Genomic DNA, 19,280 nt, shown 5'->3' with positions numbered 1-19,280 from the left:
AGATCGTAAACCTGATTTCAACTTACCGGTAACTTATCAAAGCCTGTTCCTTATTAGCGTGATTCAACAAAACCTAATTAAAGTCGAAGCATTCGAATTTTCATTCGTATGAAAACAGAACCTTTCGATTTAGCTTTGTTGACCGTTTAAGAAGTGATTTTCAATTGTTATTCTGATCAATTACATTTTATGTAAAAGCTAAGCTATCACTCATTGACCGTAACGAAATGCCTATCGGGTTTGGAATGCATAATAATATCTCACTTAAATACTTAAGCATTTAAAAGTAAATATTTCTTAAACTCACATTCGTTGTTGCGCACAAAAGTTTTTTCTGTATCTGCAACCTGCAAGCAATCGGCTGCACAGCTATGCACTATAACATTATCGTAAAGTTTAATAAGACATTTAGTTTACGTTCGGTCGCGGAATGAAATGCAGGATAATAGTGAAAAATAAAAAATAATCGAAAAAAATAAATTTCTCGCGCTAGATTAAAAAAAAAAAAAAAAAAACGGAAAAGAAAATGGAAACAGAAATATAGATAATATATTTTTGTATAATTAGTCAACTTAATTGAAAAATTATTAGAACGCAGACGTGGTGATAACACCAATTTATAACTGAAAAATTACATTATTAATCAGCGTAAGGGTTAAGCGTTTAGGCCGCCTTGTTAATTTTTTTCCCCACATATTTTTTTTATTTATCTTTTCTTATTTTTTAGGAATATGGTTTAAATACCTTAACTATTACTATTATTATTATTATTACTATTGATAACATCAGAGAAATAAATTCTAAGACTAGAGCCAAGTCAAAGCACTAGTACCTATCTAAGGCAATCGGCTTTATTGAAAACTTTAGCGCATTTCACACTTGAGCTTACGACTATTCGAGTTGTTAGTCGACATCCGTTGCGTACTCGCCCACTCATACGGCTAAGTACCGTAACTTATATTCATTCATATGAAAAAAATGTATTTCGGTAAATTGATTAACCCTTAAAGGCATGATTTCTTATTTTGAATTTTAAAAGACTGTTTCTTATAAAAATGTCGAATATGTCATCATAGCTTACGTAAAAAATATTTAAAAAGTCCCCGTGATAATACTGGGCATTTGCTTTTGAAAAAATTGTTATGCATACTTTTGGCAGAGATATGCGTTTATTACTAACACATACACGTAGACAAATGATCAGGTATTTATATTATATATTAATGTAGACATTTTCATATTATTTTTGAATGAATATAGTAAAGTAATTGCGATGTTTGTGCTGAGACAAAGTAACATTGCATTTGATACACTCAGTCCGCGAAAATTTTTTGCAATCCCCTCTTCATCATGACCTATACCATCAGTGCGTGTATGTTTTGGCGAGATGGACTTCGTGGCACGTCGGTGTCTTTATCTTCCATCTCCCTTTATAAATTAGTCGGTCTCCCTGTTTTATATCCATCATATTTTTTATGAAAGCATAATGTCTCTGCAAGTTCTAGTCTATGTAAGGTGTGGGATATTTTTGTTGTACATCATGTGATAAAAGAATATATCACTTGCGATTTTTAATTCTGATCCTACACCTGTCTAAAAAGCTGTTATAAGCATATCCAGATAATATACATAAGACAAACAACTTGAAGCCCTATTTATGGGGTTTGTTAGGTAAGCGCTGTTTTATAAAATTGGGTCCTTTGGCGGAACCCATGTGCTCTTCTAGAGACACACTTGCAAACAGTAGTTTTTAAAATTAGATACTAATAATTTTTTGAAATTACATGTCGCTCCTTCATAGCAAACTAACCACATTCAAATGTCTAAAAGTAATGTCAAGTTTTTCTTTCACACATGATGTGTTGTCTATGGTTATCGACTTGCGTTCGGAAGCTCATACACTAAGTGGATCTATAATGTAAACAACTCGCAATAATATGCATGTAAATGTGAAACACTATAAGGGTAAATACATTCGAGAAAAGAAGCTATAATTGCGGGTTCATTAAATAGTATTTTAACCCTTAAGTTGAAGAAGCTTTTTACTGGGTTTTAGAATTCACTCACTCATTGAAGTTGAAGGGAATTTTTTTACTAACTTCTTTTTCTTACCGGATAATCCCTCATCTAATTTGATTATTGCACAAGCACCTGAACATCAGAAGAATTTTAACACTCAACTGTTTTCCTCATTTAACAAAATATTTTCATAAGATTTCTAAATAACTTTATTCATATTATTATTGCAGTTCCATGATGGTAAGCACACCTATAGTTTATTCAGAGTTTCTGGATATATTTCATTGTTTTTCTCTTCTTCTTCATTTATAAGTTATTTTGAGCCATAAAATTAAATTTTAAAACTATTCTTGCTCTATTTATATTCGAAAATTAGCGAAAAAACATATATAATATATATACATATGAAATGTTGATGCTTGCTAAAGTTTTACTGAACACTATACACGAATAATTCCAAATATCGCAGGTACATATAACGCGCTATCCGCCTACCTACTTTATGTACATAATTTTTGTACAGACACAGCACTATTACATATATAAATATTGACAGAAACTAATGGTGGTATTTGTATTAACCATAATTTCAAAAGAAATATGACTACAGGAAAACAAAGGAGAAAATTATGTACGATTGTTAATGACCATTTACATTATCTTAAAAAAAAAAAAGACGAAAAAATGAGATGTCGATACTATACTATAACGTCGGATGCACGCGGTCGTTTTTTTTTTTGTACCAATACATGCTCTAGAATTTCCTATAGAATATCTAGAAAATTTTTCTCAGCAAATCTGTTATGGTTTACGAGAAACATGGAAAAAAACACCAAGATTTTTCAGTGTACGTTATATTGTAAGCGTGTTCTTCGAACGATTTGCTTCATTATACCCCACATCATTTGTGGTACAGGGAAGGACTTGAGGTGGAGTCACCCTTCATTATACCGATCGATTCAGGAATAATTGTAAGCTTGTCTGACGCCTGTCCATGCAGCTTTGTACTAAATTTCCGAGATATTTTGATGAAAGACCGACGAGAACAAATAATTTATTGGAGAAGTCTGAATTCGTTCCGTAATATAAGTCGTAATAAAAATGTAGTTAAAGCGTTTTTTAACAAAGCCGTTGAACGTTAATTGCGTATGAAGACCATCATCTTTTGCTAGCGGCTAAACTTATGATGAAAAATGTAAACAAATAATTTCATTACTTTTTCCTCTATATTTAGTTTCATGGAGTAATAAACGAGTTGGCAAGTGAGACATTCATGTAGGGAAATGGAACTACTAACTGAAGGACAGACGAATAAATATATCACATGTAGAATGGGCTCAATGTAGCGTGAAGTGCTTCTGAATCTTTCATTCATCCACACAAACCTAACACATTCTTAACTCAAGTGATGTTCGATACAACTTTCACAACACTACTTGACAATTGTCGACATGTTAATTTTGATAATCGATACTCTTTTTGCTCCGCAGTTATTGCTTTCCTGCAATGCATTTTTGGTGAATATTGGCTTTAGAAGATCATTTATGATATGAAATAAGAAATATTTTAAAGAGTTTTTTATCTAAAATAGTTAAGCTTTCATTTTCTTAGCTGTTATCCTTTTCATACCAATACATGCAACACTTTTTTGAAGTAACAAATTCTATAGGCAATAATATTTTAATGGTTGCCTGAATTAAAAAGGGATATTCATTCATATCCATGAATTTCTATAAAACTTGCATGCGAAGTGAATACATAAACTTAGAGCTTGGTTGGTATCGGCGCAAAAGCGAATTAAAAAAAAAAATTGAGAAAATTGTATAGGGCCGCGATCGAAACTTTTATGAACATCGCCGCTATCTTATGACAGATTAAAAAAAGGGTAAATATATAAATATGCATACTCCCTAATATTAGGTGGACGTAACTGATTTTTATCTATTTTTGTAGGATAATTTTCTAGAGATATATCTGTCGGTGTGTTCTTTGCCTAGTTTAGGCCATTTTCAAACTGTTCTGTAAATTTGTGGGCGATATCTTCATTTTCACTAATGGGAGACTGTTTACCACAGATATTCCACAGTTGGGGGGCGGACAGATGGATAGACAGACCCGCTTAGGTGCTCTTCAAATTTGAAGCTGACCACGAATTTATATACGTTATGGGATTTTTGGAGCTTGTTTCTGCGTGTTATTTATTCATTTATCTACTCACCTCTAGCTACACAATTACACGTTTAACCATATTAAGCAACCCTCTTAAGGCTAAAAGGCTTAAATAGGCAAGATCATGGAAGCACAGATAAACTTTTACTTCGATTATTTTTAAGCTTAAAATATTAGTAAATTGAACTTAAGTCCAAGTGTTAAAACTGTGACATTATATATCAAAGGATATCAATCAGAAGAGCAAGTGAAGTGTATACAATATTGTAAGCATTAAAGCGTTGTAACGTAAACTTGCCCTACCTGATTTTATATATATTTATTCAAGCGCTTTTGATATTAAATTCGTGCCGCTGAATTGTGATTTTTAGGATAGCATAGATTTTATTTCGAATTCTTAGGAGATCTATTTATAAACTACTTATAGAAACTGCCGGGCTTTAATTCTTGTTCTCGTCTTGCCCGTACGAATATTGCAATTAAACTCTCTTGACTGGACATTCTGCACTAACTTTCAACTGACTGACGATTAACTTTCAAGTCATTTTTCGACCGCCCTTGCCCTCCGCAAATATTCGGTTTGTGTACGCTTTTCCAAAAAGGCTATCACTATTTAAACTCATCGCGAAATTTTTAATCCGTTAATCACAAATGCCATCAGAACCGTGAATTATCTAATCAAACATAACCGAAAATTTTTTTTATCGACATTTACCGCATTTTCGCTGAACACATTATCTTTGAAAAGGTCTTCTTATGTTTCGTCTCCCGCATGACTAGCTTATAATCAAAAATTGCTTAGGCAAGTTTTTTTCGTTTTTTACTAAGAATCAATCGTCTTTTATTTATCAAACACTTGCTGTGCTCGCCAGTCTGATTTAGTGCCATCTGACTGTCTATTTGAATGAATGCAATTGCTGACGAAAGTTAAGCGTTACGTCGACATGGAGACCATGCAAACGGCTTGCATCGATGGAACAAATACACTACGATTTGCTAGTATATAAGGCAATTAGTCGGCTTTTAATCATCCGATTGTGCCATTTATGTTTATGTCCGTCTGTTGCTTTTGAACACTTGAAAAAAAATAACGAATACCCAATGAATACACGCTAACTAAACTTTATTTCTGAGTAAGAGAAATTTTTATGTTATTTGCGCAAAATTTTTATCGAAAGTTATTGAAAATTAACTTTTTCTTTTAATGTAGTCAGCATCTGCGAGTGTGTGCATTTATTTGGGCACGTACGTATGTGTGTGCCTATGCATGTGTACACGAAAGATACGGTTCAAAATGAAGATATAATTTGAAAAAAGTTTCATAAATCAAACAAAAGGTGAAATGCTCTTCCATCGCTTCATTGAATTCCAGCACGCCCGGTTTACTTGTTATGTTCTTTTGCGTAATTTAGTCATATCAAAACAGGTGAGAACATTGTAGTCGGTGGAAGGTAAAATAATTTATCATTTAATTACGTCATAATATGTCAAAAATTATATTTTGTTTCCATGTAAAGGCATACTTTGCATGGGAGCTTTTATATGGAACCGACGTGGTCCAAATTTAGTGGTCCAAGCTTAAGTTTTTTGCCAAAGATATTATTGTTCATCTAGTTTTGTTGTAAGGCTTACTTTTTATGAGCGCCCGTATACGAGTTAGGTTCTGAAACATAGACTTCTCAGATCCAATTAAGGTACAATTGATTTATATGTGAAACTATTATTATGGATCAATTTTAACTGTGAAATAAGCAGAACTAGATTATTCCACAATGTAAGGACTTACCTTTCGCACAAGCGCTTAAAAACATTGGCCCATCCGAACCAAATCAATTTAAAATGTTGAAATATTATCGTTCAGCGAATTTTTTTGAGACATTTTAAAACTTGCACTTTTTTCCCTAAGTATAACGACATTTTCAAGACGACCTGGATATAGATTATATATATGGCAATCATGTGTAATAATAATATAATAACTCCAGTGCTGAGTATATTTATACACCTTACACTAATTGTGGTACAGCGTGAATTGAGTTTGTGCTGACGTACACCCTGAAGCACTCATACTTAAGATAGCCGCCACTTAGCCGTTATCACGTCACCCACTCTTTTTTATATTGGTCGATTCACAATCATTTTCTAAATCGATTCAAGCTTGTCTGTTCGTCTGCCTGTTTATCTGAAGACTATCCACGTAATTTGTCTACAACCTAAAGTCCGCAATATTTGAGATATTTTAATGAAATTTTGTACACTAAAGAACCATTTTTGCGATCGATTTCCATAGAACACCTTATTTTTTGAAAAAGTCATTGTATAAAAAAAAATTGCAATTTTCAAAAATTCACAACAAATGCCTCTGAGTATTTTTTGGGAGTCTTTCTCTTCATTAGGGGTTCTCATGAAAAGTAACCCTTTTTATGGCAAATAAATTGAATTGCAGAAAATTAGGAGGCCGTAGGTCTATGTTTTGGACACCAAAGTTCATATAAGGTTCTTATGAAAAAGTATTTCTCTACATGGGAGACAAAGTATAATTTTTGCGACTTAACCAGGAAAATGAATGAAGAATTTCATTAGGCAAACTGATGTAGGATGCTTGATAGACCCGCAAAAGTTGATTGGGTTTACTCAATGATCTCATCATTTGTTTTAAATAATTTTCCCGGGAGTATACCTTTAGTCACCGGAGATCAGATCTAGACAATGGTGTGAACGAGGCAGCAGCAATTCGTATTTCTGTTCATCCCTTCAACTTTACCATCAATAACCAGTTAAAGTTTTTATTCCACTATGAATAAATGCGATACCCATTTGTAAAACACCTTTCTCATGTCCAAGAATTTCCATCCAACATGCTGAATACGCAGCCTTTTGTATGTGAGCTATCTCTTGGAGCTATGTCTTCCTATTATCCAGAATACCTTTTTAATACTCGTTCAATGTTCTCTAGCGTAGACATATCTTTTGGCTACCCACCGCGTTCCTTATCATCAGCGCCACTACAAACTTGTTTCGCATCAATAGATTACCGCCCTTGGATTTTCCCAAGGCGGAGAGTTGAGATAACATTTTTTAATCCAACCTTGGTTGGATGTTTTTTCTCAACGAAATTTCAAAAGTCGAAAAAATTCGAAAAGTTGCGCCACCCAAACGATTGTAACCCGCAAATAATCGAAAAGATATGAAATTTTGTCAGGCATGGTTTGAGCATTTAAAACTTTCTAAATATTCATTTTTTTTGCGGGACGACATCTTTGTATTGATTGCGGCGATTACCGACCGATGTATTAAATCGATAATAGTTTACCGTTCAATTATATCCGTATTCGGTTTATATTGCTTGGAAGGTTTCGTATTCAATAAATAGTTTTATTTATTTAATAAGGAAGCGTTTTGCTCCCTTGTGGCTCATAACAAGTGGCTTGCATAACTGTATGTCTATAATTCGAAGTATCCCTCACCGGGAACCCTATAAACCCTAAAAGTAGTTGGTCCGTCCGTTCAGACCGTCCATTTACGTTCCATTTGAAAATATAGGTACCTCTCTGTCGACCACCTCCTTAGCATAAGTGTGGAATAAAGATATATAAAATATCTTCTCGTTTGTATTCATATTTTCCTCTACAATATAGTGAAGCAGTATCTTCCGTATAAACATATTGTACGATCTTATGTTATGCATATACATAATGATCTAATTGTTTGTTGCTTACCCTTATTTCTGATATTATTACTTGCTAAGGCCAGCATACTGAATTGTTTTTGCTATGTAGGGATTAACGGCTACACATTGTGATATATTTATTTTTTTTATCTACATATAGTTTCCATACACGAATGGTAATACATTTCAATTATAAGCGATAAACATATGCTAATAGATACATATAACACAAACATAGAATAGCATTGATATGTATATCCTAATACAAACAGCATTGATGTATGATAATACTAACATTTTGGTGCTTAACTTACGGATATGGGATAGCTGGTTCAACTTAGTCGTCATCACCGAACGACGGAGAGATGTTTACCTTACGGATGTGGGATAGCTGGTTCAACTTAGTCGCTATTAGGCATTAACGACGGGTTGGAACACTCTCTCTAAACACTTTTCGAATGGTTAGGGACAATAAAAGCAATTAGGAGGCAGGTAGGAGTGGACGAGCGGCCGTATTGCCGCACAAGGTTGCCTGCTGTAATCTCCCCCACGTATTTTGCAGAACTTTGGTACGGACGGAACGCGGAAAGTAATATCTGATAAAATAACTACGAGTAAAAGTCGGGTGGCGGAACACCACGCTGTCTTTTTTTTCTTCTATGAAAAACATAACTAAAATACTTTCATCACTCTTAATACGTTAATCACAACTGCATATAAGATCGTTTTCATCTTAAAAATACACGAAGCTGGAAATACCTATCGAATTCCCTGTAGACAATAAAGAGATAATTTAGAAAAAATACGAAGGTCCAAGAATTTTTATTAATTTTTTTGGAAAGGAACTTCCTGGGAAGTCATAAGCATACCCCCGATAAAAATACTCGTTACAATTTAGTTATTTCAATGATAGCCAACCACTTTAAACATGTCCCCAATATCTATGTGTACGCTTTATAAACCACATGCCAGATTTATAAGTAGAGTAAGGGAGAAAGAACTTAAAGATGCAACTACGGCAATTATTATTAATTAATGCATTGTATGTAAATTTGGTAAATCATTCGTCGTCATTGCCGCGCAATGCCAACAAAATTACAAATTTAGTTTATAAATTATTTATATACAAAATGTGAAAATAAATTAATTGATACAAAGAGACAAGAATTCCCCCTAAAACTTTCTGTAAACATCTACTTGATCGACGAGAATAGTCAAGTTGATTAAAACATTCGACCAGTCAGTGTAATAAAATAGCGATAATTGGATAGTAATAGAAATTTTGATTTTGAATCCTTCTTTTCATATTCACCGTCGAACAGAGATAAATTCATTATGTCAGAATGTTCGCAACGCATAGAAGAAAACTGCAGAGACCATATGGAATATGTACTCACATATATTTTTGATGAGCGTGCTGTTTTGAATCGATGATGATATGTGCCCACCTGTGGTGTAAATGTATTATTTCGTTCGCAAAAATTAAGATATCGACTTCAAATTTGGCAAAAGGTGTAGAAATTCTAAATGCAGATTGTTTTCGGAAGTAGGTCAAATCGATTAAATATAGCACCCATACAATGCAATACTTGTGCTCTTAAGTTTCTTTCCCCATCACTTCTAAGCCAAAAAATGCAGGACGAGAAAAATTTTCTCCTACATTAAATCCATGTATAAAATTGGAACAAAAAATGGCCACAAATGTCTCCAGCCAGTCTTACACGGCATTCGTTTCGATTTATTTACATTTTTAAAGATAAAGAGTGATGGTTAGAAAAGATTTGACCACAGACAAATAAGCTTTTCTTACTTGTTTATATTGATCATCTTTGAAATTCGGATGAAGAAAACAAAAATCGAAAAAAAAATAATGGGTCAAAAATTGATGTTACTTTTATTTTTATTTATTCATTTTTTTTGCTTACACATGAAACTCGGCTAACATAAATTAAGGACCGCATTCAAATGACTGTTAGAAGTAAATCTGATACTAATTAGTATTAAAAATTAATACAAAGTGTACAAGGAGAAGTAAAGAAAGAAAAAATAATAGAAAAAAAAGCGTGTGAATTAACACTGTATGGCAAAACGTTGACTGTTGATCAATGTGACAGCATAAAAAAACACTGAGTCAATGTCCGGATTGTTGGCGTAGCAAATCCAGACACTCTGCACTTTTTTAATGGTATTAAAGATAACTTAATATTAAACATAATTTTTGGATGAACTAGTTTTAAAGTCAGGCTGTAAGCGATGTGCAGATCTACTAAGAACACGTGTTTTCATTAATTTCTACACAACTAGTACACAACGACTACAGATCCAAATTGCAAGTGAAAACCTAAGCCATTGCAAACATGCAAAACAACAGTAAACAACAACAGCTAATTCTCGAATAATGGTGAGGTGTTAAGATTGCAAGTTACTTTAAATACGTCTATTAAGAATAGGTGTTTTGATAGACTTTAAAGAATTCGATTCTGAGATTTTGTTAAACAACTCACAATTATATTTGCATTGAATAAGTTTAATAAAGATAAAGTGCCTAGAGAAGTGGTTGGGGACATTGAAGCTTATATTACTAAGTAATGTGGGCGAATCGATAGTACCATTTATTAACTTAATTAAGCCTTTTTGTAATGTAAGGATCCTTAAGCTCTTTGGACCAAATCTTATGTGCAAAATAAAAAGTAATCCTTGGTCGAACAGAATCCCTAAATCGATGAACGATTCTTCGTTTTCCAACTTGTGTTAATCAATGAAATACTCAGTAATGAATGATTTTCTCCTTGAGACGGAAAGCCTCTGGCTGAGATCATTAATGCATAAATGAAATAAAAGGGGTCCTAAGAGGCTGCCTTGAGTTGAAGTTAAACAGAACCCTGAACGGTCTGTTATTCAGGCAAGAGCAGACGTAAGCCAGAGATCTGGAGTTTAAAGATCAATAAGTTATGGTTAAGCAAGGCAAACGCTTTACTAAAATTAGTATACACGACATCCGTGCGAAACCACTAGAAAGAGCCTTGAAAACACGGCAAGTAAACTTTAAAAGATTCGTGACTATCGTTCCTCCTTTCAGGAAGGAATGCCCGAATGAAGAAATATAAAATTTCATAGCAAAAGGTAAACGCTGAGTAACAATTCGCTTAAACAATTTAGGTAAGATACTCAACTTGGCAATGCCCTTACAGTTCTCAACTCTCAGTGATGTCTATTTTCACATTTATGAATTGATATGAGTACACATAATGGAATCCGATTAGCTGCAGGCGCACAACTGTATTCTAGAGACCTCGAACCATGCAAACCGTCGATTTTTTAAATGACCAAGTTAGAAATCAAAACCGAGTTAGTTATCAGGTACGGATACTCAGTTGAAAAATTTTGTCGGAAGTATTCAGCGAAGAAATTCGATATTTCAGCATCATCAGAGGGCTCAGAGCCATTGAAAGAAACATGTCAGGGAATATGGAGATTTTTCCTTTGGAGTTGATAAACTTAAAAAAATATTTAGGATTAACAAGTAGTGAGGATTTCACCAATTGAAGGTGTCTGCAATAATATTGCTGGTCTATGCCTTGATGCAGAATAGGCAAAATAGTCGCAAGCAGAACCACTTTCCACAAATTTCTTGAAAAGTTTATTTTTCCTATTTTTATAATATTTCATACTCTTATTAAACCATGGCGGGCACATGCTTCGACGGCGAGCTTGCAGAAAACATTATTAAATTATGAAACTATTCAGGATTAAGAAGTGCTGGGGATTTTATCAACTGAAGATATATGCAATAAAATTGGTCTTTACCTTGCCGGAGTGTAGAGCAAATAGTGATGCGCAGAACCAATTTTCATAAATTCTTTGAAAACTTTGTTTTTCCTATTTTTGTATCGATGCTTGTGTATAGTTTAACAGAATATTACGTCATTATTAATGAAATAAGTTTCCTTTTTATTCGTTTTTCGCTTCTATGCGCATTTCTTCATTTAAATACAAATCGCGTAATTCATTTGCCGGGCGAGACGAAACTTTTAGACACCCTAAACCATTATGCTCAATCCAGACATTCAAAAATTTTCATGACAACACATTAACACTTAAACATTATTTTTAAGTGAAGGCTTAATTGTTATAAAAGCCCTCATATTGGCGGATGCTCAAAGCACCAACTAACGGGGTCCAAATTTGTCAAGTCAATTTACTTCTCAGGGTTTTTAGTATTTTCCCCTTGCTTCCATTATAAATAAGTACAAATTAGACCTTGTCGCCTATAGAAGGGTTTGCCTTTCATGAGAGTCTCTTTACATAGTCAGTTCTAACTAAAAGGGTCTATCAACGCATCTAAATTTTATATCAATTTATTCCACATAAGGGAGATATAAATTAATGACATAAATATGCATATTATTGATATTCGTAAACTCGAATTACCTGCCCATGGACGTATCTTTCAAAGCGTTGCCTATTTAAGGTTTTTCATGAAAAATAAGTCGTTGGGATACCGTAACACATTATAATTTTTGATATTTTATGATGAAGACAGTTGACCAAATATCCTAAACGATATTTAATAGCCCTTTCTGCCTATATACAACACTTTAACATGCTTGATATACGGCTTTGTAATTGGCTTTGTAACGGCGTTTTGATGATCTTTGGTAACCAGGCTGTTTAGTTTCAGGATCGTTTGAAAGCTTGTTTAATTGTGCAATTAGATAAATGAAACAACGTAACTACAAGCACTAGCGACAGTGTAATAGGTAATCGTCCTTTTGGGACTTGCCTTTGAATGTTTTCATCTGCGTAGGTGTTCGAATTACAGAGGGGCAATATCTAAATTACTTCCAGTTTGGATGTCTTTCGATCGTCGAGTACGCTTAAGTTGATTCCGCGCTCATGTATACTCAAATACTCAATGTAGCAAGTGTGAGTTGAGCAATGTAGAGATGATGTTCGAACTCTGCAGATGTCATGCGCCTATCGGAGTGGAGTAGAGCAACGATTCGATTGAAATCGGTAATGACAAGTTAATCTGATCGGATATTTACAATTTCTGTTAGCACGATTTGTTTACATTTTTGCTAATAATAATGCAAAGCGCTTCAAGCATGCATCGGAATCCTTATGTAGAACTATGCGTAGATAGATGTCTTACGCAGTTTCTTATAATGAATATAACGAAAATTAACGTATTCTACGGTGTTGTCTAAGAAATATTGAAAGTATTCGAAACAGTTTTTTCAAAACGAAAGGACTTTATGCAAACGTTTTTCAATACATTTTTTTTATTTAACCTACGAAGTCCATATGCTTTAATATTAAAAAAACAATGTAATGCAATAAATTTTTCACTCTTTTAATAAAATGTGCCTTTATTATGATTTCTAATATTTTCGTACTCTGCATCACTTGTGTTACATGGGTATATTAGGCTTGTCGATAGACCTGTCTTATATTACACTGATGGTTTCAGAATCACTTTTTGCATCGATCTGACCTTGTCTGTCCGTCTGTGTCTCTGCCTCTCTATCCTGTTTTCTTGTGTTCAACCATTAGGTTGCAATTTAGCTCAAACATGAACGCTATTGAATATGAAAGGTTCAGATTGGATCACTTTTTGAATTGTTTTCCATATTACACCTTATTTTGAAACGTCGTTATATGAGTAACTATATTAAACGAATTGATGCAAGCTATTTAATGGCGGACCGCGTCCCGCTAGAATGTTTTCCCTTGTTTTACGGCAATATTATTATAGAATTCGCCGACAACTTTTTAAGAATTTTAAAAATGCTTATGTATTCTTTCATTTATAATTGCAGCAAAGCACTTCTGAAGTTGTAAGAAAACGAGAGAGTGTATGCCGCCAAACAATTTAACGAAATAAATTTTTCTAAATATATGGATTTTTAAAAAATATCAGTAGATACTTAAAATAAGTTTATCTTCTTTAAACAGGTGAAAAATTAGGAGTAAAAACTTTATATGGCATTCCGAAAGTAACAAAGGCAAGGTGCTTTCTAGTGCCCATGCACTCACTGCTGCTATGGATATTTCAAATATTCACAGCAGTTGTGATGAACGCGATTACAAATTTTTACAGCAGCATTCCCTGCATATCACATATTCAACAAACCGAGTGCGTACAAAAACGCTATTCAAGACCGTTATGCCATTGATTTCAAATTGCAGTAAAAACATAATGGGTCGTACGCAGCAACGTATCCCGCTAACTTTAAACATCCATTTAGCAATGGTTGCCTATATTGCTGCCGCATTGGCCTCATCATTGCAAATAATTCATATTTCAGGCAGCACTACCACAAATTTTTACTTTCGTAAGGGGAATATTTCTGTAACATCAACAATCGCAACAACATCAAATGCTACCACGAAATATTCAGAGGCTATTTTGTTATTCGATAACTGTTCAAAAGCACACTGTATAGATACTAACGAGAGTTTCGCAATTAACGGCGAATTATTAAATACAACAGTGAACGCCACAGATTATACCATTAGGTAAGTAACGTAGGCTTTCAGCTTTTTGATGTAAAAATCGTAAAAAAGAAAACGTTTCTAGGCGTACAAATAAATAAATATGATTGTGAAGAGCAAATATTTTGCTTTACATCACTTTTGCCAATTTATAATTGTAGCTCGTATCCTCTCGAGAGTTATAAAGGTCTTTATGATGTCTCTTATATAGCGAAAACAAATCCATTTTGGCTCCAATTCGAACCACCAAGCGATGAGTTATTCTTTATTATGGGACTTATCTATTGCGTCATATCAAGTGTGGGTGCTGTTGGCAACACTTTAGTTATATTCATGTTTGTGAGGTAAGTGTAAATGCTTTCTTTAGCCAAAAAGCTCAATTTCATTGAAATAGTATTCAAATCCGTTAGTTTGTGTTTTTATTTATACCCTACACCACTTATGATGGATTATATACACGTTTTGGTTATTTCGCAATCTAAGAACTTTCAACAAGTGCATGTTTTTACATGAAAGTAAGATGAAATGTTTGATGTATTACATCATAAGTATACAAACATGAACTTTCTTCTTGTATTTTGGACTAAAGCAACTTCATTGAATTCCCCTTATTTAAAAATATCTAAAATGATCGGCAAATAGTCTGGAATATGTTATAGATATGTTTTTATATTATAAAAATTGTTTTATATAACTTCCCCCCCAATTAGAATTGCCTTTCAACCTACAAATAATATTCCTGATGAACTTTCTTTCGAAGATTAGTATGCTTGCTTTGAAGATAAAGTAGATTTTTCGCTGCGTCTGCTGAAGGAAAAATCGCTTTACGTGACATTTCTACAGTCGAATATCATTGTAATTAACAACAACAAATCTCTATCTAAAACTTTTGATTTCTTAGCTGAAATATTGAAAGCTTTCTAACTTTCTAGCTCTCAGCCTCATGTCTAATCAACATGTGTTACGTCAGTGAAGCTACACTAGCGTATTCTTGTTCGAAGAAGCGGTTTTTAAATAAACATAAACATTTTCAAAACATGTCCGTTAACGTATTAAAAAAAGTTGGAAATCAACCGGGAAAAGATTAGGCTACAACTTGCTTTTTTTACGAAATACTTGATGAATAAGGTGATCTTTCGTCGAAAAGATTTCTTTCGGGTGGCGAACCCCTTTGTTACACTTTAGAAACATGCTAGAAGGGAAATTGTTAATATAGCCATTCAATGGAAGAATCAAATATACATTTTGCATTGTTATTAGTATGCAATTGTGCAAATTGCTTACTTACGTTTTACAAATTTTTTGGCAAATATGTGAGATGCATTATTATGTTAATATGATGAGACAAACTGAGCATGATGTTTATTTTGCATATTCTGCACATTACAGATGTAAATCGTTACGCACTCCGGCAAATAAATTGGTCATCAATTTAGCGATTAGCGATTTGATAATGCTATTAAAATGTCCCATTGCGGCTTATAATAATTTTAAGCGAGGACCTGCTCTAGGTGAATTAGGTAAGTGGTAAGGTTTACCTTTTTTCTATTGTTACCCATTTTTCCATATTCTCTTGTACAGCTTGTCGCATTTATGGCTTTCTCGGAGGACTAAGCGGCACTGCGTCTATTGGTACCTTAACGGCTATCGCTTTAGATCGTTACAATGTGGTTGTCCATCCTTTAGATCCATTACGTTACACTTCCAAGTTGCGAACCCATATTATTATTATGATCATTTGGTGCTATAGTTGCCTTTTCAGTGTAATACCAGCGATTGACGTTGGTCTTTCAATTTATGTACCAGAAGGATTTTTAACAACATGCAGTTTCGATTATCTTAATCGAGAAATTTCCGCACGCATATTTATGTTTATCTTTTTCGTTGTTGCCTGGTGTATTCCATTAATAATAATTTGCTCTTCATATTTTTACATCTTAAGGGTAGTATTTGCCGCAAATCGAATTCAGTCAAATAGAGACAAGAATAAGACTGAACAAAAATTGGCGATAATTGTCTTTCTGATAATAGGGCTGTGGTTCGTTGCTTGGACTCCATACTCGATTGTAGCTATGCTGGGTGTGTTTGGTCAAGAACAATACCTAACACCAATAGGCTCCATGATACCTGCTCTATTTTGTAAGACAGCAGCCTGTATAGATCCCTATGTTTACGCCGCTACACATCCACGTTTTCGCATGGAATTTCGACGTTTAATCTATGGAAAGAATCGGATAAAGCGTTCATCGACGATACAATCTTCAATTTTGACCCGATCATCAACAGCTCGACGCTTGCGTACGTACAGCGATGCGTGCAACCGTACAAACGATATGCCAGAAAGCATAAACAATCTCAATTTATCAGTGGTACCCGAGTTAAGGGAAGGCAGTCAGGACTATGTCAAGGTAGTACATCCAGACGTAGCTAAACATATAGAACAAAGTCAATTTTGAAAATGAAACACAAACCTATTTCATTTAATTTATAATAACAATATAATATAGTATGGATAGTATATTATAATAGTCGTATATAGAATTTAGGCGAACTGGCCCAGGGAAGAAAAATGTTAAGTGCGTTGTTATCGAAAGTGAAAATAAACTAAGAATTTACTTTTAAAAGAAATGAAAACAAAAGGAAAAGTAAGTATTTTGTCTAGTCTACGTATATAGAAAAGCTCGTTAATGTTAAATATACAGAATATTTTTGTTATGATATCTCTCTATATTTATAAATGTATGTGTTTCAAATGTAAATAATAAAAGATATATTGTTAAAATGTTTTCAAAAGAAGAACAAAATTTACATACATTACATTACCTTTTATTTCTTCTTCTTCTTTTTATTGTTGTTATTATTTTTTGTTAAAACCTTTCATTATATTCATTATATTATAAATATTAGATGCTTGCATTAATTTTGAGAATATTTTCACTTGAAAACCGTGTTGGAGGAACGATATTGGTTTCGCAGCGGTCCAAACAACGAGCAAGACTTCACGGCCATGGATATTCCGCTTCTGTGTCGATGTGCGTGGCTCCCCTCGTCTAACCAATGGCGTTTTGCGCTTAGGGTTGTCGTAGCAGATCCGCCACCTTTTGGATCTCTCCTGTCATATGTAAACATCTAGAAATAGTTGATTCATCAACACCTAAGCTATTCGCAAACTCTTTAAGAGTTTGAGTCGAGTCTTCGTCCGATAAGACTTGCAATTCATTGTAGTGGAACTTTTTTGGCTCTCCAGGCCGTTCTTTATCATTGACATTGAAATCACCACTTTTAAACCGTTGAAATCAAAACCAACAATTGAGATATGATGGAGCGGCAATCATCATAAGCTTCTAAAAGGGTTTGATGGGCTTCAGTAGCAGATTTCTTCAAATAAGAAATAAGAAAAATAATGAATATCGAAAATGCAATATTGAGCGCAGCATGATTCGCTTTGGCGTATATTGAATAAAATAAAGTAAGTAAATATGAAATGGAAAGCTGTTATTTTATGTAGAAAAACCTCAAAATCATCCAATTTAATCGCTACGTACACTGATATTTCCCGTTTCTTTGTCATTTTTACCCGTACAAATCGATTTTGAAAATTAATGCAAGCACATACTATATAGAAAGTTTAATGAAACATATTCGGAATATTATTAAAGGATAACTATAAACTGGATTATCCAGTTTAAAATGTCCTCCAATAATATACGCTCGACACACTTTCACTGCTTTTACAATTGCCGGTACTTCTGTTTAGAGTCTTTAACAATTTTTACAAACTGGTGCAAAAAGAAACCGAAATAAAGCATTAAAAATCTTTACTTTAAAAAAATGTCTTCATTCCGTTCGACTTTACAGGAAGAAGCGAACGGCTTTGCAACCATAAGCACGACTTGATCGATTGACGAATGGATCAACTAAAAAACTATATAAACTATGAACGTTCTTTGTGAGATATCTATCAATGGCTTACGGCAAGCTTATGCATAAATGCAAATTTTCATAGTATGTAATCGCAATACTGCTTTGAGAAATTTACTTAACTCTAACTTACCGGTGAGAGGAGAGAGCAAGTAGGAGGGTAATATGACAAATATGAAGAAATAACACAAGAGGTGTTGCTGTCGCAAAGGACTTCAAATCGATTCCTGCTTTAATCCTTATTTCTGCGTTTTTTACTCATTTCTGTAAAGCATTTACTCGAAACAAGGTCGTATAAGAGTCGTATTAGACTTTTTATCAAAACTGGCAACGCTTGCTTCTTTTACCAAAATGTTTTTTTCTTGATAGATGCAAAGATCGTGTAATTAAATTTGATATATTCTATTGTGTTTGCAAATTCGATAAACCGAATGAGGCCCTGATGTCAAAATTATCAAGATCGTTACTCTTTTGTTTTCTCCAGTCTGCGTGCACGCTCGACTACACTTTTAGTAGTTTTTTTAAATAACAATATTGATGTTGAGGTACAGTTACTCTTCGTTGACTTTTTCTGCTTCCTTTCTTCTCATACCTATTAAGACGGAACGTACATTTTGTTGCAAATCTCAAAAAACTATCAAGCCCAAAACGAAGACAGAAATAAATATAAATAAATAAATAGTGCGTGCTCAAAGAGATAGCTACAGAGCGATTTTCTAAAGGGAATGAATGGCGGCAATACAGCTTGTACTTGCTGTTTTTACTAGCGATAAAAAGATGAAGAACTAAGGAGAGGACGTTCTTCTTTTTGAAAAGGAAATGACCAATATATAAACAGAAAAGTGTTACTTATACGAAGTAAATTCTTGTGCTCATCATAAACGAAAGGTTAGAACATCAAATAAAACTTTCAACGAGATATGACTATAAACCTTGTGCTCTGTGTATTATGGCGCGTAGTGAAGAAGTATTAATCATTTTTTCGGGCAAATGATCGGTACGA

General features: G+C 33.7%; 1 protein-coding gene across 4 annotated transcripts; it reads left to right on the top strand.

Moving 5' to 3' along the window:
* The first annotated feature begins 516 nt into the window (after positions 1-516).
* LOC119637945 (opsin, ultraviolet-sensitive) lies at positions 517-17,082 on the top strand. Of its 4 annotated transcripts, XM_038034415.1 has the most exons (6): positions 517-1,204; positions 13,681-13,716; positions 13,817-14,380; positions 14,518-14,700; positions 15,746-15,876; positions 15,938-17,082. In XM_038034415.1, exons 3-6 carry the CDS (start codon positions 13,905-13,907, stop codon positions 16,810-16,812), a joined length of 1,665 nt encoding a protein of 554 aa, XP_037890343.1. In that variant the 5' UTR covers positions 517-1,204; positions 13,681-13,716; positions 13,817-13,904; the 3' UTR covers positions 16,813-17,082. The 4 variants fall into 4 exon arrangements, with proteins under 4 accessions (XP_037890343.1, XP_037890344.1, XP_037890342.1 ...); XM_038034416.1 differs by lacking the exon at positions 13,681-13,716 and having other exon boundaries at positions 517-648; XM_038034414.1 differs by having other exon boundaries at positions 13,681-14,380.
* The last annotated feature ends 2,198 nt before the right edge of the window (positions 17,083-19,280 follow it).

Source organism: Glossina fuscipes, unplaced genomic scaffold, assembly GCF_014805625.2.
Source record: "Glossina fuscipes isolate IAEA_lab_2018 unplaced genomic scaffold, Yale_Gfus_2 61, whole genome shotgun sequence".
Classification (NCBI taxonomy): Eukaryota; Metazoa; Arthropoda; class Insecta; order Diptera; family Glossinidae; genus Glossina; species Glossina fuscipes.
This window is presented reverse-complemented; position numbering and strand designations above follow the sequence as displayed.